Here is a 22075-nt window from a genome sequence, read left to right as displayed (position 1 = left end):
GAATTTACCCCTCGAGGTCGAACGTAAGGATGCCGAGCTAACCGGGAGTACCACCCTGTAGGAATTGCGTGTATACGGATCCTGTTATCTATATAACTTGTCTTATAACAGTAAACATTAGAAAATGACTGTAAGAAATTGCGAAATGAGAATGACTATAAAAATAAGCCTCAAATACTCCAAGACTTAACGTACTATGTTGATATTCACCGACACAATTAAATTTAGAATTATTTCAATTCGGTCTGTGATATACAAGTATTACGTCATTAATGCACTTATAAGGTTAAAAAAATAACGATTATAGATAAAAATCCATTCTTATACCTGACTTTTCATCCTCGCTTTCGGCAGCCGCGGCTGCGATTTGTGATTCGTTCATTCTTCCGAAAATGTTCCAAAGCTGTTCAACCGGACGGAGAAAAACGGTATCAGTGTCCACATACAGCACTGAATCTTCAGTCTATTTGCACAGAGTAATAAAATATGCATTAATAGAAACGAGTCGATTTTATAATCATTTCCGTAATTACGATCTAGATAATACGATACGATACGATAAATTCTAATATTCCACAACGCTATAAAAAGATTACACGAACAAGAAAAGTGGTACAGTAGTTACTACAACTTTCAAAGTAAGTTCTCTATTCATAATATATAATTAGTCAACACATTTGGTTCGGAAAAAGTGCGTAGAAGGACAAAAATAACAAAAGTACCTTAAGAAGATCTGGTAGAAAAAGTCGCTGAGCGGAACATGGTTTAAAGAGCTGTTGCCACTCTGAGCCGACATCGGGCATTGCTTGACCCTGTGCAGCTGATATTCTGCTCCTTCGAGCAATGTCCTTCGCCTTAGACTCCCGAGCGCTGGCAGGAAATTCGACCGGAAGTATGGAAAACTCGGCTCGCGCGCGAATTCGTCGAGGAAATCGGGAAATCTGCGGTGAAAAAACGAAGCACAAACAAGTTTTTTTGCAAATGTTGCGCTTTTCAGCGCCACACATGCGTGTCTCCAATAAAGAATCATCTCATTCTACAGGACGCAGCGGTTAGTCATCACTCGAGTTCCTCTAAATGATAGGGTTGAAATAGACATACATGTGATAATAAAATGGTTTATACAGGTAAAACGCGCGGTTGTCTCGCCTCAACGTATAGATCCTTTGGAAAAACACTGAAGCTGCGCACCATTCAACCTTCGGCATCAAATTTATTTGGGTAAGCGAAAAATAGTGATTAGCGTTCGAAAACTACACCGCACGATTTTATCGTAAAATACAGCATTAATTGTTTTAAGTTATAACTGCTGTTTAACGAGAGCGAAAGTAAGGTGAAATGTAAATATTAATGATATATAGATATAGTGGTTATTACTTGCGTGTTGAGCTCCTTGGCATTTTCTCTGTCGGCAAATATGACAAACCGAAGCGCCCTGCGACTCAACATCAAGATACTTTTCAGTGTTACCATCGTAAGCGGAGCCCGGTCCTGACACGAAACTAGAGCTACAAGGGGAGTATGCGATATGATATTACCCGTGCTTCCGATTCTTTCACTGGAATAATATCAAATAATAGATGGGACACAAATTCATAAAAGGTCTTAAAAACTGTTCTTTATTTTGATTCTTCTAGCTTCGATAAAATTCACTTTGAAAGAGACGTTTATAGTAATGTTGTAATTATAGTACTACGCTATAGTATCACCAGTAGTAACTTCTAACGATAAGCTTCAAACTACCACCTGCGCAACTCGGACCACCGTATTTGATCATCTTTTTTTTTATTTACCTAATCACACGTTTTTTTTTCTGAAATACTGTTGTGTGCAAGCCGAGTATAGTATCTAATAGCGTTTTCCGGCGTGTATCTTTGCCATATTAATAGATATCGTGAAAGTCGCTACTCACTAGGGGGCACTTGGCGATAATGCCACAAGTGGAAAACAGTCCGGAAGTCTGACCTAGCGTCTAAGACCCAGGCTGAGCTGTTGACTGTGTATTTTGGGCTAAACGGATTAGCATATTTTATACTAGATGACTGAATATTGATTCAAAGCGCCTTTTCCCTAATTGGCTGTTTAGTTGTGATCCTACAACTCGGCAATTAGAAACCAGTCAGAGTGTTAGAGATTTCAATACGGACTTTCTTAATACAAGACTCACACCATTTTTAAATACAACTATATGAAGACTTTAGAAGATCAGTAACTAAAAGCGGAAGTGAAATTCTAGGCAACTGTTTGGTGCTTTGTAGAAGGAATCCAAAACTGCGCATGTATAACCATTAATAAAGAAACCTAAGTGCACTAGGATACTCACAGAGGCGCGCAATGCTGAAACAAGAGACTAGGACGGGCCGAACCAACTGTGACCGAGCCAATAGAATTTCCAGTGGCCGAAAAATATTACGCCGATTATACATTAATATGCATTTCATATCAGTTGCCCAGAACGGGAGATATATATTGCAAATGAAATGGGTCAACTGTCTGGGTTTAACGGTAGTATCGAAAATACAACTTGATTTGGGCAGCTCTGTGCTAGTCACCTCACAGGGATCGTCAGATGTCAAAAACGTGCCCCTTGTAACGAAGAAGAGTACGAGTACCAATAAAAGCATTAGTGCCAAAACAGTTCGGGCTAATTGTTGGAACAAGTGTGCACGGGTGCTGTTGATGAACGCAAGCAATTTCCATTTCTATTTTGCGTTAATATTGAACGACTTCATAGGATTTGTACAACATGAATTAGAAAAGTATCAATATTTTAAAACTGACACTTTATTGTAACATGCATTTCATACCGATAATTGATCATGAATCACATCCAAAGACGCCCGTGTAATTATCTGATTTCAAGAGTTAAAGGGTGGACAAAGCCTGCATTTGTGGCTACATCTCTTTCCTAATTCGAAACGACAAACTATTCTAAAATAGCAGGTTCCAAACTTTTTAAGGAAAAATGCTAATCTACTTACTGTACACCGTCTTATTTTACTCTGCTATATTGGATTAAGGCTTTCTCTGATCAGCAAGAGCAGCAGTCACGTCTGAATGATAATAACGACACCAAAAAACATGCTTCAAACACGCATGCGATACATTGCGTAATTTAAAGTGTAAATACCAAAGATATATATATTTACGATATATTACGCGTTTTTTTTGTTTTGTTTTTCGGGAACAATATATCCATGTATGTGAGATTTATGAAGAGAACTGTAAGGTGCTACACCCTCGACTAAACAACATGGTCGCATTACCTGACTGGCAACCGCTTCACCCCTTCCAAAAACGCCATTTCCCCGGATGGCCGTTTCTTTCTGGTGCGATCTTCCAGACGGTTCAATATTAGCTCTTACATGGATTCCAGAAAACTTCCAGCCATATTGTGCACGGAGCCTCCAACACTCTCCGCTTAGAGGAAAGATGTTCTGTAGAGGGCGAATCGCCTGCCAGCTAAGCAGAATGTTCACCACATCCAACTGTCGGCTTAGGAACAGCAATCATGTTTGTGTCTAGACGCTGTTAGTGCACCCGAAATGCCAAAAGGTTATTCCACGACGGTTTTGTAGGGGGTGCAACAGATACATACTAGTTGACAAAAAGTACAAAATAGGAAAAATGTCTTGAAGGGTATGCGGCAGTATCGTCGGTAAATACGATAGCGTTGTGCAACATTTATACTTTACAACAATGTGTGTTATGCAGGTATTTTAAGCAGTCTATGTCAATAGGTATTACACGTTGACTCTTAAAGGGAATGCTACCTTTAACACACGATCCTTCCGACAGCTATCCTACAAAGACAGACGATGAAATGCCTGGAATTTTATTCCCACGCGATGTTTTCAAGAACCACCTTTTCACAGCTAGTGTATTGTTTGCTATCTACGATAGCTACAACTGTTTTGCGAAAAACCAAAATAGTATTCTAAAAAGTCAAAAATCCGGAAACCCTTTTCAAACTAGGGCATTCCCATGGCATATTTTTAAATGCCACGAGTGCTTTTCGAGCATTCCACATTCCTCACGCGCCTCTACAGAGCGCGAAATAGCGCTCCGCTCTTGATTCGGCGGCCACACGGTTTTGACTGGTTACCTACAGAGGAGGACGCTTATGGCAGGATCCCTAGCAGCCTGCTTTAGCCTATCACATGCATAATCGCCAGATTGTACCAGTTCAGCATTTAGCGGTACGGGTCAATCAGAACTGAAGAGTTGCCTGCGCTCTGATCTGGGTCTCTACAGCCAAGCATGGCCGGAATACGTCTTACGGATGCATGCCTTAGGCTACCGGCCAATCAGCCTTCCGGCGCCAGGTACTCCTCGAACATCATCGCCCTTTATGCATGGAGGAAGATTAACCTGAAACAACATCGACCTTATTCAAACATGTCTCGCGCACGTGTGGCTTTTTGACTCACTATAGGCTGCGAAAACAAAACGTAAAGTTGTGTTTGCAGCATATTGTAAGGTCCAAATGAAGTTAGTTGTTTCCGATTTCTGTTTTGGTGAAAAACGAGAACAACGGACGATTCTGTACCTGCGCGCCTGGAAACCCTTGCCTTGTTAGTGTATAATAAATTCTCTATTCCGCCCAGTAATATAAATGCCTAGAAATGTTTATCTTTGCTGGAACCTAACAAGTGACTGGTTTACGATATGAATAAGTATTCGATTTCGTGAACCTAACTATGAATAAGTAATACGCAATCCAAGCGTGACAAAAAACGCGTTTAGAATATGAGCCTTGTTATGTTTATGTTACGCGCCTCGAAACAGCCTGACGTGCGGTACGATTCGCATCTTCTGAAGATTAGATTTGTCAATAAACGTTAGCTAGAATCTACTATTAAACTATATATATATATATATATATATATATATACAATGGCCTGTGTTTGGGCGAGCCATTCAACGGTCGATCATATCGAACATCTGCTCCCGTAAGCATGTTTAATTGTGCGCGTGCTTCCTATAAAGAAAATTCTATGTTAATTTTACCTTGCCTAACTGTAGTCGTTGCTATGCTGCATTGTCAACAAGATGATTCACCCACTAACAACCGTATCTCACAGAGCAGCAGCTTTTTATAATAATTTTGCGTTTACTGTTATGCACAGAAGGTTATATAGGCTAATGAGAAATTTACGACGTCAAATACTATTTCTTAAATTGACTGGGAGTCAATTTTGATTTTAGGTCTGTATGAGTTTTAACAAATGTATGCATCGTTTACCAAATGCCTATGTATGCGAGTATATTGATACTGATCAAAACAACAAGTGTTTGACAACTTAATTTAGTTTATGTCCTTGTTAGCCTACCGTAAATTTGTTCGATTTTAAGCAATTAGGGATCAGAATGTCTGAACTGAAACATAGGAATCCAATTTCCCTGACTGAACGTTTTCATAATTACCTGAATTTTTGGTCATGAGACACGCATATCGCAATAGTTGTTTGTAATAATTCTACTACTTTTAGTAGATTGCTTTGTTTTAAAAGAGTTCTGTTTGTAAACATTATTAAATGTCTAAACATGAAAATAAATTACTAACACTCTCAGTAAAGATATTTATCGCCCTGCTTCTATATACACAGAATTGTTGTGCACTTGCGTTGAAACCTTCTAAGCTAGTATGCAGCAGTTCTTCAATAAATTTTAAGTTAAGAACTAAGTTAAGTGTAACCTGATGAACAACGGCTGTAACCATCTAATTTTATATTAGTCCCCGCACTTTCGGTTCACGTGTGTTTGTAACGCGATTCCGTTCTTCCTCGGGACAATTTTACCGTTGAACATTAAACACAGCAAAAATGTATTTTCGTATGTACTACTTTACCGTTTATTATCTACCAAATAGAGTACGATGTCCTCTTTTTTAATGTAAATCGAAGTTGTTTATTAAGGATCAGATGCTAGTTGTAGATAGAAAATAGAAAGTTGTACTTCGCTGCTGGCTATCCCAGTGATAAAGTTTATTAACCTATGCATCAAATCAGGTGTATCCCCTAATATATTAAGGAAAAACAACTTTTTTCCAATTTATGAAAGTAGAGATTATCAAACGTATATTCATTGATGACCTACAAGTATTTAATTTCCTGCAAATAAGATTGTTCAAATGGTTCTCGTATAGTTTCATATGTGGCTTGCTCCGATGCGTTGCTCACTAGCCCACCAACCAATTCCATATTTTATAGTGTTCAAAATGAGTCATTAAGCACGTTCCCCACAAGACTAGAAGCGAGCCATAAAGAAATTCGCAATTTTGTTTTAATATCATTGTTATCATGATAGTAAAAGAGGTATTCTGTGATCTCCTATTTTTGCACGATAAACTGGTAAATGACTGTAACAGTTTAATATATAACCTACGTAATATATATATGCAGTGGATGGTAGGTAAGCGCTTAAATAAAATATCTACAATAGGTGGATTACTTAAGCGGTTTGCCGGTCTGTTTTCACTTACCTCGCTTGGCGTTTGGTTTCGCCTATTTTGCTATTTGTTTGAAGCACCATAGCCAGCGCATAAGGCTTCCGATGAATCGCTGATACAACTGGGTCTTTGGGCGAATCTCGTTGCAAGTTCCAGCAAAGCGTTACGCCCGAGACGAATACTCCGGCTAGAACAAGTTTAAGAAGCCGGCGAGACGCCATGGCTATACTTGTGAAGGCTTAACTTACTGCGAAAGCCGTTATTATATCTCACATTCGCGTAGAGCCAGTCCAATTGAGCGACGTGCTTCGATAATCAAGTAATGGACATCCATATTGACAAAACGACCTCGTATCTTCTATTGTGCCTTCATATCTATTATATCGAAATGCTAAATCATTTCAAACAACGGAGCAACCATTACAGCTTTGTCTCACAAAAAAGTCCTCTTTTTATAGAAAGAAACCCTCATACATTTGTTGAGGCACGCAGCCGCCAACATTTATTGTATCTTTTGTCCTTCCAAATGTCATTTGTGTAAAATACTTTATCTGCTTGTCATCTTTGTAATCAACCGGTTTGTGAGCTTCGCGCGAAGTAATGTTCAAAGCGTACTAAGTATGGATTAGAAAATATTCCTAGCACTTGAGATAAAATATGGGGTAATATAGTAGGTCATAATATAATAACCATTGTACATTTCAATCACTATCAGATGTTGCATATAAACACATAAAACCTCCAGCGCTTCACGATAGTCCCAAGCCTACCGCTTTGGTCTTCAAAGCGGGACTGCTGGTAAACGGCGTTGTTTGTTTTTCAAGATGCGTGGCACCTAGAAGCACCAAATCGAGGTTCTGATACCTTTGTGGTACCAACTGGCCCTCGGATCCAGGCTGCCGTTTTGAGTCAAAGATGTTTTTACATAACATTTTCATGCTGAAAATTCACTATTCAGGGACTGAAAGAAGATTGAAGGTCATGTTGAAGGAGGGTAATTAATCCTCCAAGAAAGTCCTCATTGGGTGATTTATAATGTACAGGAATTTAAATACAGATTTCAGGTACAACATCTATGAAGCTTACTAACCGAGGTGGAAGCTTCATGTAAGCATATAAGAAAAACTTAACGTTCATAATGTAAAAATGTTCATAAAAAGGAATTAAATATTTAGCCCCATAATGAAAACCATTCTTAAATACTTCAGCGGAAAGCTTTTTTACGGGCCATACAGGTAAAGGTAAAAAAAAACTGCGGCTAAAATCTGATTTGATGAAGACTTTAATTGTCACAGGTACTTTGAGTTTATTTTGGAATTTCAAGTGGTTTTGTGCGATTGGCACAGATTATTCTGTATCTTTGCGACGGAAAACGATAAGAATCTTTGCATTGTTAATGGCAGTTAAAACATACGTTTCAAGAAGGTTTAAAGAAATTTTTCACTGATGAGGTGATTTTTATCAAATTGTCGAGAGCAGAGCTAAACGGCTATGAATGGACGCACCAGCTGTAAAATCGCATGCTCTTCACTGTTTTCGCAAACGTCGTTACAAAATACATACATAGTAATAAATATGAAATTATCTATAATCATGCCCGCAGCAACCAATTTCTAAATCAAAGCCAAGTTTATATTGCAGCGTCATTTTTTTTGTTAGAATGCCTTTTCAATACTGCCAATGTACTCTATCAGAGAAATATCCGATACTATCGTACGTGACAAATATACTCGTAATGCAAGCATGGGCTCGCTAGTAGTATTCAAACTTGATAAACCAAAGTTTGCTAAACAGTTTGTTAAACTGGAGCTGTTTGAAGTACCAGTGAGACAGCTAAAAAGTTGCAATGTATGTGGCTGTGAACGCAGTTTTCACATCATTCACATTCAAATATATAGAAACCTAGAGTTACTTATAAACCAGTCACATTAAGATCGTCGCGAAAATAATACTTATGTTCAGAATCTGCAAGAAGTCAACCATTTATTGTAACAAAACGAATAGCCAATTTAAGCTAGAGCAAGCAACAAAAATAACGTTTTTGGGCGAGGTATGTGAGATGAATTCTAGTTACGCTCGCTCGATGTTTAACCCGCGCTGCAAACAGGATTACGACAAAGTGCTTTGCTTCCTAAAAAAAAGCTAACAACCTTATTCAACTGTAAATATAAGAAACAGTGACACTTCAAGGGACAGAGAGGCTTGAGGCGTGTATCTGTAAGTGTATGTTATTAAAACCAAACTGGGTCTACATTACAAACGTTATAATGATACACTAGCCCATGTGCTACTATCACTGACTGAAAACTGACGCGGAAAAGCACTGCATATACTCTGCGGTTCTACTAGTCTGAGTGCCAACAACATCAAATAATTGAACATCTATTGCATCACAAAACTGAAACTCCTAACGAGCGAACTGTTAAAGTTGCATCAGCTATTTGATAACAAAATAGGTTGCGCTCTTTTTACGTATTTTATGAACAATACCGTATAGTTAGGGAAGAATATATTTGATATTGAATTTGATGACTATGAAATATTAGCCAGCCAACATCCTCGTGCTTCACTCAATTGCATAGACGTGACCACCATTATTTTGCATCTATAAGCCGTATAAGTTCCGAAAATATTGTAACCTCAGTTGAGATTTTAAAAGCCTAAAAAATAGCATACCGCAAAATAAATCAGCTTATTTAGAGCTTCCACGCAAAAATCATCTACTGAAATTCATTATATACCAAAAGTTATGTTTCGGACATGATGGTTTTTTTAAACGTGGAGCATGCAAGTGACCTTACAGCTTCCTTATTTGGAGTGGCACGCGTCTTACTGAACGCCCGCGCGGCATTAGTCACAGCAGAGATCATCAACGCCTAAATACAAAAATATTGGCCCCGTGTAAACATTATGCCCGCGTTGTCGAAGTTGATTACTTTAGAAGGCAACTGTGCGGTCAATTCAGTTCTGCCATTCAGTCAATCAAAAGCCTTTATGTAACAGCAGCTGAAATATATTTGAAATTTTGAAATATCTGCGAGCTGTGTTTCTTTCTGTATGATTTATCTTCAACAGTTCGTGGTCCGTGATCAAGACAACTAAAGAGAGCTGAATTATTAGTATGTTAATAAAACATTTATCTACAAATTTATTGGTTTACAGCTATGCGACCCCTGCATAAATGTGTGAGTTATCTCCGTAGCATACTTCTCGGTAAGAATATGTTTGGAAACTTGCAGGTATCTTTTCTATTAACTTGTAACAGAAAGGCTGTTTTAAAGCGGTGTTGGGTGAAAAATTATTAGACTCTAAAATGCTTCGAAGACGTACACCGTATCAGTTTCATTTGATGTGTGTAAACGAATTTGGATTAGAAACAGATACCTTGAACTTGGCATACAAAGGAATTTGACGTTCATATAAGAGTAATATTTTCTAATAAAAATCCAGCTCATGTTTAAGACCTAGATGTTTCGGGATTATTGCCATTTCGTGCCATTAATTGTTATTATTTACTTGCATGGTTGCTAAATTACTACGTGCATTTGTTCAGTATCGAAGCAGAACAGGATGGTAAATTAATGCTTCGACCTGTACTCCTAAGACTGCTAAAGTCATTTAAATGCAGTATCGATGGTGAAGTGGAAAATTAGAAATACATGTACATGGCACCTATTGCAGTTGTCATTTGTGTTCCTCGATAGCTTTGATGTATATATATTTTCTTTTGCAATATTTTTGGACTTAGGTTGATAGGTCCACAGAAAAACAAAGCAGTCGTAGCTAACGCAGCCGTTGTTTGAACTTGCAAAATTGTAGCTCTCATTCTAGAAATAGACGTCGTCATATAATATTCCATCTGCGAATGGAAGGGAAAATGGCTGAGCAGGATTCGAAGGGGGATGCCTGTGCGGCAACGGTGATGCGCGAGGGGGACTTTGTTATCCTGAAGACAGAGAAAACCGCCCGAATGGTCCAGCTTAGAGCCGAACATCCAGTATTTGTTGACAAACGGAAAATAGAATGTACTGACATTATCGGACGACCGTGGGAACAGGTAAATGGCAAAGAATTTTCTTGTGTAGTGTATTATTGCATACTTTCAATGTTTAACAAAACTGATGGAGGTACACAATTTCAGCTATTATTTCCAGCTACTTTAATACTATACTGGGCAGCTTTCGTCAGCGGAGATCATCTGTAACATTGATTAGCAGATAAGTTGGGAGAAAATAAATTCCAAATTAAGATCTTCTATTTATGTATTGTGTCGGTACTAAAATGCTTGCTTTTTGTAGGTATTCGCTATGAGCGGGGCTAAAGGTAAAACCAACCTAATTGTCGTCCCTCGTCAAGACTACGTTGAACATCTCTTTTCGGCAACAGGAAAGGTGTCCATACAGTTTTGTTGATTCGTTTCCTAATTCAAATATTTGTATCTTTTCTGATATTGTATTTCCCCGTGAAATGATTCAAAGGGATTTCACGTCTTACCGTGTAATAGATGGTGTAAGATGCGACGTTGTATGACACTGAAATTCAACAGTGGTTTATGGAAGTGTTTATATTCTCTGTAACCTCCCTATTCCGTGAACACACGTCTCTGGCCCAGTGCTATGCTAAGAATAGAACTCATTGCTATTTAAGCTGGGCAGACATATCTGCGGGGTAAGCTAGCTTCTAATGTCCATTTCCATTACATTTTTAGGTCTTTAGTGAAGGGCAAGGACAAGACAATCGAAGCATCTGCGATGAAAATCGGTCACAGAAACTGTCACGTGAAAAGATTGAACAGTTTAAGAAGGACGGGGCCAGTTCTGTAGCGATAGTCCAATCACTGGTTGAAAACTCAGAGTCCTTTCAAGCTAAAACCGGCTATTCTCAGGAAAAATACCTTAAAAAGAAGCTCAAAAAATACGATTGCTACCTTCAGGTACTGCTACGTTTTTACCAATATTTGCGAATCATTGCAAATCTGAGAGGTACGACATTTGTATTAGGAATCTTAGGTGTCTAAATATTTGGCCCCTGTATTGCATTAGAAATGTGGCTATCTTATTTAAAATATGTTTTTATTTAGCAGTCGTAATAGAACAAAGACATTTAACCTTACAATCTTTATTTTGGTTTTATTTGTAGACTTGCCGTCCAACTGTTCGCTCACTTGCCCACCTTTACTGGAATCAGTCCCCACTCAAAGTTGGAATGCTGCGTCCAGACAGTCTGGCAACGATGCTCGCTCATGCAAATATATTATCCTCGGTAAAATAACCTAATGCAACAGATAAAAAACATTACGCGTTCTGCTTTCCATTCTGTGCTGCAGTGTTTTAGTTTCGAACTAATTTTACCTCGCTTTTTTACGCCTTTATATTTTAATGCTATATGTGTTAAGCTGAAAAACGGCAATGACGGGTTTCAGATGTGTATAGATAAGCTATAGCTTACACTGGAACGTTCTGTTATGAATGATTGAGTCTCTCCAGTGCGTATCATATGGCTTCCATAAAAGCCGAATTTACCTTTAGACTTCATAGAAATACGTGCATCGGTATGGCATAAAGCCAGCACTAATGGCATCCTAATTCTAATCTCAAAAAGACATTGAATCGACTTGATTTTTTATCTGTAGATCTATCAATAGAGTTTGTTACAAGGAACGTACGAAATAAATTTTTTATATGTTGTCAGTTACAGTACTGCATCGCAGCATGGCATGCATTTATTTCCTTAGGTTCTAACCCTTTACTTCTTATTTGGACTTACCTTGAAATTTCGGCAAACAGGGTAAATACGTCGTAATGGATTCTTACTTGGGTCTCCTAACGGCGGCAGTCCTTGAGCGATGTCCGCAAAATCAAGTGATTCAAGTTCTTGATTACCAAGGATACCAAAGCTCAACGCGACAGGCTGTGCAAGCACTCGGTTTAGGTAGGTTGCCATAATAGGGACGAACAAAAGCGTTAAACGAGTACATTTTGTACCATAATCTACAAGGAACACCCTGTATATTTTATATCGTAGTTGTCAATATCTGCCATATAGAAAAGGCAAACACCCTAAAGTAGGTCTGTGCCGCCAACGAAACATTCACTCTGACAGATTTGTTTCAGAAAATAACTTGGCTCGTACCTTACTAGCATTATGTTATGATGCATTACGTGATAGGAACGGAACGTCTTTTATGTGTCGATTATTATCTTGTCGAACGTATGGCTCGTGGTGAGGTGCTCCGAGATGACTGCCCTGAGGATCCCTCAAAAGTACGAAAAGTTGCTCGTTTCGAGAAGAATATGGCTGCTTTGAGAATTCTACACGCCAGACATGTGGACGGGTTGCTTCTCAATTGTCGGGGTGAAATTTTAGAGTCAACTGTCTTGTTATTACAGTTTTTAAAGCTCTCTCGGCCCTTTGTTATTTTCTCACCATACCTCGAGGAGCTAGCGCGATTATACGACACTTTAAAATCGACCAACTGCACTGCGATGCTTAAGGTTAGTATTGATCTATTGTTAAGTGTGCTCAGAAGTATATCATATGAAAACAAAAGAATCTTATGCACCTAAACGGCCGAAGCTATTAGTATGATATTCCATGTATAATATCCTGAGTAAACATTATTTGATTAAAACACTGTTCGTTATACACATTTTTAAATGACTCAAAGAAAATTAATGTTGTTCTATGAATTTTATTGGCTTTGTGCAAAGACGTTCAACAACAGACGTATCGTATGTTCTAGATTTACCTTGTGAACGAAATTCTGTAAAGAGTTCCCAATCAATTATTATAATAATTGTACTATCAAGTTACCATGGTGCAGAAGCAGGATCTCTTGAACTTTGACGTCTATACATATAACGCTAAAGGATTTTCGTTACAGATATCGGAGAGCTGGATTCGAGGTTACCAAATTCTCGAAAATCGGACACATCCTGAGATTAATATGCAAGGCGCTTCAGGTTATGTGCTGACAGGGATAAAGTGCGAATGATACTCAATAACACCTGGTAATAAAGATATTATGTTTGTATACAAATAATAAATTACGGTTGATCTATATATCTATAGCGACGAGTTTTTTGGGTTTTTAAGTATTATATTTATAATCGATCACGAAAATGAGGCTGTGCGCAGTATCCGTTAAGACTTCCTTTATGTCACACGAACAAATGAAGTAATTAGGTGCGACGTCTTTGAAATATTCAAATCTATCGTGTAGTATTCTTTATGAACTTTTAATATTTGAATTTTTATTGCTATAAGAATGAATATTAGTGTATGCTGCTCAAAAAATCCTGGAATCCAAGAAAAGCTACCAAAGTCCAAATTTTGAAAACTTTGTATGGCATTTATATTATAATGATTACATAAAGAATATACTGGTGAAATATACATTCACTTAGGTGCAATGAGCGCGTTATATTTGTTAAGTGATATATATTGCGTTGTAGTGCTTCCGCATATTCAACAACAAAACCTTTAAACTTAAGATCACCGTCAAAAATAGCACCTAGGATTCTGTATAAGGCTTTCGTTCAAGATGGCATAAGATGTTGCCTGAAATGACTCCCAAAGCCCTGCTAGCGGGACGATTCGTTAATTTAATTAGTCTAAGCACTAGGTGTCAACTCTATACCTGCAGAAAAGTATCCTTTAAAATTTGCCGAATTTTTCTAGTAATACGCTCTTACATCTGGTAACTATCCTTTTTTTTTAACGCTTTTCAGCCAGTAAATTTTGATCTGTTAGCATTTATGTACACTTAATTAGCTTTACGGCATCACAACAATAGATATAGTCATGCAGAGACAAGGTATCCAGATGATGTGTCTTATGTGTAAAAAATTACCAGAAAAGGACTTGAGCTAAAGTCCTTAGCATTAGGCAGGTGGGTTCTTCATTTTTGCGGGATAGATGCTAACATCTGACTAACAAAGATTAGAATAACCATTTAAATTCGTGCTTTTTAATTGCCTCTTCGTACGTTCGCTCGTGCGTCTTTCATTTATTAAAAGCTCAGTGTCAAAGGCACTAGTCCTAGGTATGTTTTGTAAGTTTATGTACAGCGTTAAATTTATCGAAGATTAAACCGACTAATGAATTGTTGCAAAATCCTGTATCGATATCTAGTTCTGTGTAAAAACAAGTATGGGCCCCGGTAAGGGCGAAGAAATATGGAAAAATGATCCACCCTGTATCTATATTAATACCGAACTACAAGTGCTTAGCTTTCAATTACTTTACACAACGATATACCGCGACAGTAATTTACAGCGCAAAGTAGCCACTATTATTATTATTCACCTGCAAAACTAATTATAGTACAACCCAAAAACAAATTATTTGTCAAAAACGTGAACACAGGTCATTGTTAATAATAAGAACTTACTATACTACGATTGCCACAGAGCTACGCGACTACTATAATATACTCTGTTAAATAAATAAATTATCGAATTAACACATGTTCACTGGGTAACCTCAGAGACTTGCTATTACTGAAACATACTAAATTTAAAATATATCATTACAATTCACGAGTTTGTCATATTTCAATCATTGGTACCCGACAAACTTTTTTGGTACTTAGTAGTAATTAAAAGATTTCCGTTATTTAACCTCCAATGGCGTTGTAAGGTTCCGTGAACATTGTGTTGCTGTCCTAATAGTCCGAGAAAAAACTAGTGTGGTAAAGGAAGCCTCTGTTTTTAGCACTCCTACTCTTCGACTAACCGTTACTTTGTTTTACCCAAATCGTTAGAGTTACGTGCGCAGTTGATCTTTTGGCGCGTCAAAGAAGAGTTTTCGGAGTTACCGACCTTTCCGAACGCGTACAAGTACACGGATATCTAGAATAGCGAATTCGTTCGCCATCTTGTTAGTAATGTTCTCGCGCCCATTGGGCTGTAATATTAGTCGTGCTTGCGTTTTCATTGTGAGTGGTGATCCATCGGTGGTAGGCCTATAAGGTACATCTCATCTGTTGGATATCGAGGACAACATATTTTCTTACATTGAACTATAAGAATATTGATACCGAAGGACGACATCATATAAGTGAATTTGGTGACGTGAATCGTGACGGTCAGGCCTTATTTGAAAGATCGAAAAGACCAGAAGTACTGATGACAAATTTTTTTTTCAGAATCCAATACACGGGTAACGGACACAAATTTATCTAATCAGCAGTTGTCACTGAAGGCTGTGTTTCCTTCGAAATCATCTCAGGCATTAGAAGCTTCATATCTATTCAAAACGCTGTCTCTCCTAAGTGAGTCCCCTCCAGTAAAAACACTATCGCCGGTTAGAACGCAGTCTTCTCGTAAGGCTCTGTTAAATCTTCACCATTTTCCACCAGAAATTTATCTCGTTTCAAAAATTCAGTTTTCCCAAAGAGACTGGATCCCTTAAAACGGCGCATCTCTTCACAAAGGCCAAATTCCCCAGAAACGTCGGAGCCCCCTCAACGGTCTGATTGTCCAAATAAACCGAGTGCCGAAAATAAGGTTTCTCCTAGAATAAACTTTTTTCTTCGATGGCGGTATTTAAAAAGAAAGCGAGTAAAAAAACCGGTACTCACGCCGCTACCAGAAGCCTCAAAAAAAGCTTATTCCAGTCCAGATGAATATTTAATTCCAGTTGATGCCGAAATAACAATCAGTTCTTTCCCATCGGTCTCATCGGCGCCGCCAGTATGGGCAACACTGCCCTACTTAATATATCAAATGGAGATGCAAATGGCTCATCGGGAGGAAGGTTACGTTGAAGGTAATTCCTATATAGATGTCTGCCTCGCACAATCGGTCGATTGTAAAGTGCCTACTATAACGGCGCCCTCTCCACCAAGCAACGACTCCCCATCGTTCGAGGAGCAGCCACCACCTGGTCTGGTAAGACATCCGGATTATGTAAAACGACGATCTCCTTCAAAATGTTCATCTTCTACAAAAACCCTTTCTTCAAGGATTAGCTCAGCGCCTATAAATGAAATTAAGAGTCTTCATATCACTGCTGATGACTCCACTTGGTTAGATAAAAGGTTGGAGGTTCCGCGAGCATTTGTCGTTATGACACCACCGCCTGGGTTGACGTTGCATTCGAACTCTACAAGGAAACCGCCTCTTCCAAGGAGACCACGCTTCCCTCAAAATCCAGAATCGAAAGCGGAACGCCGTGCACGTCAAAGGGCACAAGACGTTGCTGACGGCTACTTTTGGCCAGAAGACAGTCGACCAACAATAGAAATTCCTCCTCCATCACCCGGTCCGTCGACCTCGCTAAATTCCACCAAACGGCACAACTCATCAAACGATTCTGATAACTGGTCGTCATCAGTAGATTCACAATCGTCATCTGCTGATTCTCCCATAACGCCCCGTTTACAACTACAATTAAACATTACACAAATGGAAGATTTATCTATGAAGGGAAACCTTGACCAGGAACAGAAGTCTTTACTATTCGCCCATAGCTCCTCAGTGATTCAGACCTCGATTGAACGTGAGCCAAAATACATGATGGTGCGACATAGCCTGTATGAGTACATCGATGGGAAAGCCAACCGTATCGAATGGCAAAGTGTATTGACTCGCTACGCTGAAAAAAGGTGTCGTATTGTAGTGCCTATTCTACAATCGACCGGTTTCTATGTAGTCGGATACGAAACACAAAAAAACCGCTTAAAAATAGAAGGCTTCTGGCATCGAGATCGTTTTCACATGGATTACGGAGAGGTTTTATCTGTAACACGTAATCATTTGTATGCGATCGACTCTGCACGAGGTGTACGAAGTTTAACAGAGCAAGGTGGACGGCGTTTAATGGAGCTCATCTGGGAGAAAATTCCTGATGAGTTTGACGAAGTTTTCAATGTAACGCAAAATGACAACTTTCGCTTTTTCGTCTACGGGAAGATCGGTGGACAAAACACAATAAAGTTTATTGACAATGGTCCCCCCTTACTGATGCAGAACGCGTCGCGGTTGGACGAATGTCTCGATATTGTCCATATACCTTTTACCAAGACTATTTATTTAGTGTGGCGCGGTTATATTGAGGTAAGGAAAATTGAAATGGTGGAAACTTTCGTCGATTCTCCTCATAATGTTCGTTTTCTCCCTAGGCGGACGCAGATCGAAAAAGTGCTGCACCCATTTAGTGATTCGCGCGGTCTCGTAGTCTATGTTAGAAATACGTGGTCAAACAAAGAGTCAATTATTAGCTACAATTTTTGGACGTCTCGTTGGAAAATACTGGTTAATCTCGACGTGGCACAGCGTGATTATGTTGAGAACATAAGTATTGACCTGGAGGAAGAATATGAACGACCAAATAATGGACAGAATGTAATAGGGTAATTTACCGCTTATCAGGACCAGTTCATCGTGTATAGAATAGAGATTCTGTACTCCAGATCTTCATTCTGTGATCGCAGCGATTACACTGTTATTTAATTACTTTTTCTTTTTTATTTTGCACAATTGTTCGTTTGCAATTTTGCAGTAATTTCTATTACTGCAGCCCATCCGCGTTTTTTCAGATACAAATAATTGGACTTGCGGTGCGTTATAAATCGAAAAATATCTCCTTTAAGCTAAGGTAAAAAGAAGGCCTTATGTTGAAATGTGTCTACCCGCCGATAACTTTGATCTTTTGGAAAATCGTTATAGTTTTTGAAATTAAGAGCTATGCATCGCTGGAAGTGAATTCATCAGCTCCATGTGCCCTTTATCGCATGGATTATTTAGACTTACCTGGCCGCGTTGCCTAAAATGTCTTACCACAAGTGTATGCTGTATATGAGTATAAGGACTATTTCTGCTTATCATACTCGCAGAGTTCTATATACAGGTTTATATATGTATCACATACGGATGCGCCAGTTGTTTGTCCATAATCGTGTGGGCAATAAATGTATCTCTTCACCTTGCTTTTTTTAAGTAAACCGTTTTTACCTTTATTATAGTTTCTTCTGAGTGAAACTTTTAAAGATGTCGATGTATCTCGATACAGGAAAAGCACAAATGGGAAATTATGTGTAACATAAGCAGTAAGGTGAAAGAGAAAAAAACTCTTTCTGTATAATAAACAACTGCAAACAATGACACAAAGCTTGAGTCTATTAATCTAGTAAGTGAAATTACGCGTGTATAAGACATTCTAAATCATAAATATAAAATAACAATATACTTGAAATAATAATTGAAAATGTAACAAACTGTATTTGTTGAGATCAGTCATAGAGTATTTTTTTTGTAACATGAAGTAGTATCGTTACAATATGGCTATCATGAACGATGAGGTATGTTCACTTAAAATCAACCATAATAAATGTATGCTTATAATCTCAAAGAAGATCCGTCTCTCCTTTGTGTGACTACTATAAGGACTGTACCAATCAATTAATTTCATCTGCGTAATTGAAACGCTATCTACCAGAACATCAAAACGTTTCCTACACAAAGCTTAAGCAGAGCGGAAAGCTGTGAAACGGAACCGTCCGGAAGACATCGATGAATGTGTAATGTAACTACAAATTACCGATTTAAAAAAACACTATGCATTATATCTAAGCATTTATAAAGCACTGCTCTAAATGAACAAAGCCACCATAAACCAATAAATAATCAAAAGTTTATTGTATACATTTAAGAATAAACTGAAATGTAAAGCACAAAAGCAATTCAGGCATAAAAAATAGCTGTCTCACAATTCTTTACACACACGTTGTGTGGTATGTGTCATTTGCGAAACTTAAAGCAGTGACCCCCTGCTACTTTAATTCAGGGGTTGGCTATTCAAGTCATTGCGTGTTTTAAGTGTAGGTACTGCATTTCTGTGACCATATTACTGTTTTAAAACAAAACATTTATTCCAGCATTAAATTATTATTAAATGTCTATGCTTTATATATTGCTAGTTATTATGGATACAGCCTTTTGTTCGAACGAAATTTGAAATCTCGAACGAGTTTTTTAATCCTATTCACCTGCAAAGCCTCAGCTAACAAGGGGCGAAGGCATATGGGTGTGGCAGTGAAACCAATGGGGAGAGAAAGAGTGGAAGAAAACCTACCTCATTGGGATGGCAGCCTGACATCTGAGCAGGTGGCTGGGCTTAACTTAGTCTGTATAGTGGACTGATTAGCATGCTGTTGATTCTCATCTTCAAGAAAATCTAACTTTAAGGTGTTCTTACTAGTCAACCTAGTCATCATGAAGCTACGGCAAATCTGGGTCGTACTGTGGTCCATTTTATTTCTTCTGTTACGTGTGCAAAAAATTGAGATTATGATACCGTTAGTTATTGGGACTATTCATGTTCCGAACATTGGTCAATCGGTTCCATGTTATTATTTTTGTAGGCATGACTTTCTTTACACAATTTCTCGAACTTTTTGGCTACGGGTATGGATGCTTCGACTCTGTAAAGAAAGCCACCAGTAGACCTCTCTACGCTAAAATTCTACCGATTGTCATTCTCGATGGTTTAAGTAGCCCAAAGTAAGCTCAAAAGAACAAGAACTTGCCAAAAGACAAACTCCGATATGGAAATTTCCGATGCAGACGCAGATGTTCGTACATTGGACTAGTACGACCCATCTTGTTATCTAGAAACACATATAGAAATTGTTTGGGGGTGAGAATTGGCGGCCAAGCTCGAGTGAACATCGGCTGACTGTAGGACTTTCCAAATGTGAATCCAGATGTTGGTCGCCAGCTCCATAACGACGTTGTGTCATCCCAACGTCGAAAATGAACTCTGTTCATTAACTTTATTCAGCAGAGACCAGGTCCGACATCGTCATTGTCAATATCTTTGAACACAAGACCCGAACTGAACCGTGAATTCTAGAAAAACCTTTCGATGAGTATGATTAGCTATCGTGCTCCAAAACTCATTCATCAAGGCTCATTGGAACTGATGCAAAATGTGTCTGCTAAACCTGTGTCCTTAATGCAATATTTTAATCCAGTCCGGGGCATGTTACTAAACAGACACCAGCAAATTATAAAAGGAACAGGATTCATTCGTACCCCAGATTAATTGGATAAATATGCAGTCAGATTGCCATCAACAAAATTATTTCAGTCTTTCTGGCAGCCCAAACACGGAATATGGAAGAGATCGTTTGGTCAGACCAACCACCCACCCCGACTCCACTACTAACTCTATGAATTCTGGAAAAATATCCGTGACATGATACCGAATTGGAAATCAATCGCAGAAGCTCTTTAATGATAACACACCACAGAGCTAATGACGACGTGCATTGACAGGCGAAAATATCCTACAAAATTTAGATTTTGCTGAGTTACTAACAAATGTGGTCAAATACATATTGCATAATGTTTAAAACTGTCTTGTTTGTTACGGGGACATGCTGGAAATGTTTTTATTTTTATCCGAAGGTTCACAAACGTCGATTTTAGCTCTGGATCTAATTTATTTCTCGTACTCACTATTTCTTTGTGACAACGATTGATTACATGTATTTTATGAAAAACCACATTAAGTTTTCTTGTGGTTAATTAGAGATGGTGAAGAGGACAGCTCAAATGAGAGTCGTTAAATAGTGAAAAATTTTCTCCGATAGGCTTAATTAATCACAGGTGGCCTTGCATTAACCTTTTGCATCAAGATAAATCACTCTAATCCAAATGTTTTGGAGAACACAGCCTCTCCGCCTAAAGGTAGAAATAACTATGCACCTATTGAACTTAGGGGAATCTCTTCAACTTTCGTTAAAGGAAAACCTTTCGTTTCCCTATTTATTTAACATGTTAATTGTGCCGGGTCCAATATGCTTGTTGATATGATGTTCAGCTTCCCGCGTCATGATTCTGGAACTAGTTATTGTATATAGCTAATAACAAGTATGTCTTTTATCAATATACTAATACAACTCTGTGTCTCTTTGTTTATTTGTCCAACCCACATCGATTTCATTCTTTAATTTTTGCCAGATCGGTAAACCTATTCTAGTGCGTAATGTTGATTAGCAATTTCTTATTTTTTTACGATTTTTGTATTTTTAGGTTTTTTTTTGCGAACATTTTTTACACATATCCATAACAAAATTATTGGCATTTAAGTACGCGATATTATGGTGGGGTTTTTTCCGAAAAATGTTCCCTACTGACAAAACAAGCTCCGAATGCTTACATGGAAATCTATGTAGGGTAGCGGGGAGGAGGTCGTTTTTGATACCAACGGAAAGCTATCACCGAGATAAATTAAAATGCAATAAATTTTGGGGTACCCAGATATCAGTTTTTAGATCAAAAACGCTTTTCGCAGGACGAAAATCTCACATGAAGTTTTACTTAAGCACGATTTCCTTGATACCAGTCGACAGATTTCGACGAATTTGATAAAATTGCAGTACACGTCTTTGTACCTAAAATTGATGTTTTGGCGCGCAAGTGGTCAAAAAACCATTGAGAGGTTTGTCTCCCCCGTTTCAAAGAAAGAAAGTTGTAGGAGGTGGTACGACGAATATCTCAGTCAACATTTTTTTCGAAAATATTCTTTAAAAAATTTACTACGAGAAATACAAAAATATCAAAAACATTTTCCTTTACGCAAAGTATTACCTTGTTCACGCTAATTCTTCATACC

The 22075-nt window shown here is 38.2% G+C and overlaps 2 protein-coding genes across 3 annotated transcripts in view; one reads left to right on the top strand and one right to left on the bottom strand.

Annotated features, from left to right (window-relative positions):
- LOC111247577 (glucoside xylosyltransferase 1-like) overlaps positions 1 to 7283 on the bottom strand; it is a 9612-nt gene extending 2329 nt beyond the window's left edge. The window contains exons 1-5 of the mRNA XM_086982992.1: positions 6485 to 7283; positions 1378 to 1558; positions 723 to 941; positions 328 to 463; positions 9 to 55 (exon numbers count right to left, since the gene is read on the bottom strand). Coding sequence (XP_086839118.1) covers positions 9 to 55; positions 328 to 463; positions 723 to 941; positions 1378 to 1558; positions 6485 to 6672 — 771 coding nt within the window. The 5' untranslated portion in view covers positions 6673 to 7283. The remainder of the gene's footprint in view (positions 1 to 8; positions 56 to 327; positions 464 to 722; positions 942 to 1377; positions 1559 to 6484) is intronic.
- Positions 7284 to 9342: 2059 nt separating this feature from the next.
- LOC111248123 (tRNA (adenine(58)-N(1))-methyltransferase non-catalytic subunit TRM6-like) lies at positions 9343 to 13521 on the top strand. 2 transcript variants are annotated; one of them, XM_022799922.2, is made up of 8 exons: positions 9343 to 9636; positions 10271 to 10508; positions 10750 to 10842; positions 11160 to 11384; positions 11591 to 11713; positions 12238 to 12382; positions 12620 to 12945; positions 13335 to 13521. In XM_022799922.2, the coding sequence occupies exons 2-8, from the start codon at positions 10317 to 10319 to the stop codon at positions 13443 to 13445; spliced, it is 1215 nt and encodes a 404-aa protein (XP_022655657.1). In that variant the 5' UTR covers positions 9343 to 9636; positions 10271 to 10316; the 3' UTR covers positions 13446 to 13521. The 2 variants fall into 2 exon arrangements, with proteins under 2 accessions (XP_022655657.1, XP_022655656.1); XM_022799921.2 differs by having other exon boundaries at positions 9343 to 9664.
- Positions 13522 to 22075: the final 8554 nt, after the last annotated feature.

This window comes from Varroa destructor, unplaced genomic scaffold, assembly GCF_002443255.2.
Source record: "Varroa destructor unplaced genomic scaffold, Vdes_3.0 BEIS01000003.1, whole genome shotgun sequence".
Taxonomy (NCBI): Eukaryota; Metazoa; Arthropoda; class Arachnida; order Mesostigmata; family Varroidae; genus Varroa; species Varroa destructor.
This window is presented reverse-complemented; position numbering and strand designations above follow the sequence as displayed.

Bases quoted from the DNA above. Each gene is read 5' to 3' on its own strand.
- LOC111248123 (XM_022799922.2), top strand. From the start codon at position 10,317: ATGGAAGGGAAAATGGCTGAGCAGGATTCGAAGGGGGATGCCTGTGCG. The intron at 11,714-12,237 runs GTAAAATAACCT...TTCGGCAAACAG, and splicing joins ATGCAAATATATTATCCTCG to GGTAAATACGTCGTAATGGA. The intron at 12,946-13,334 runs GTTAGTATTGAT...TTTTCGTTACAG, and splicing joins ACTGCACTGCGATGCTTAAG to ATATCGGAGAGCTGGATTCG.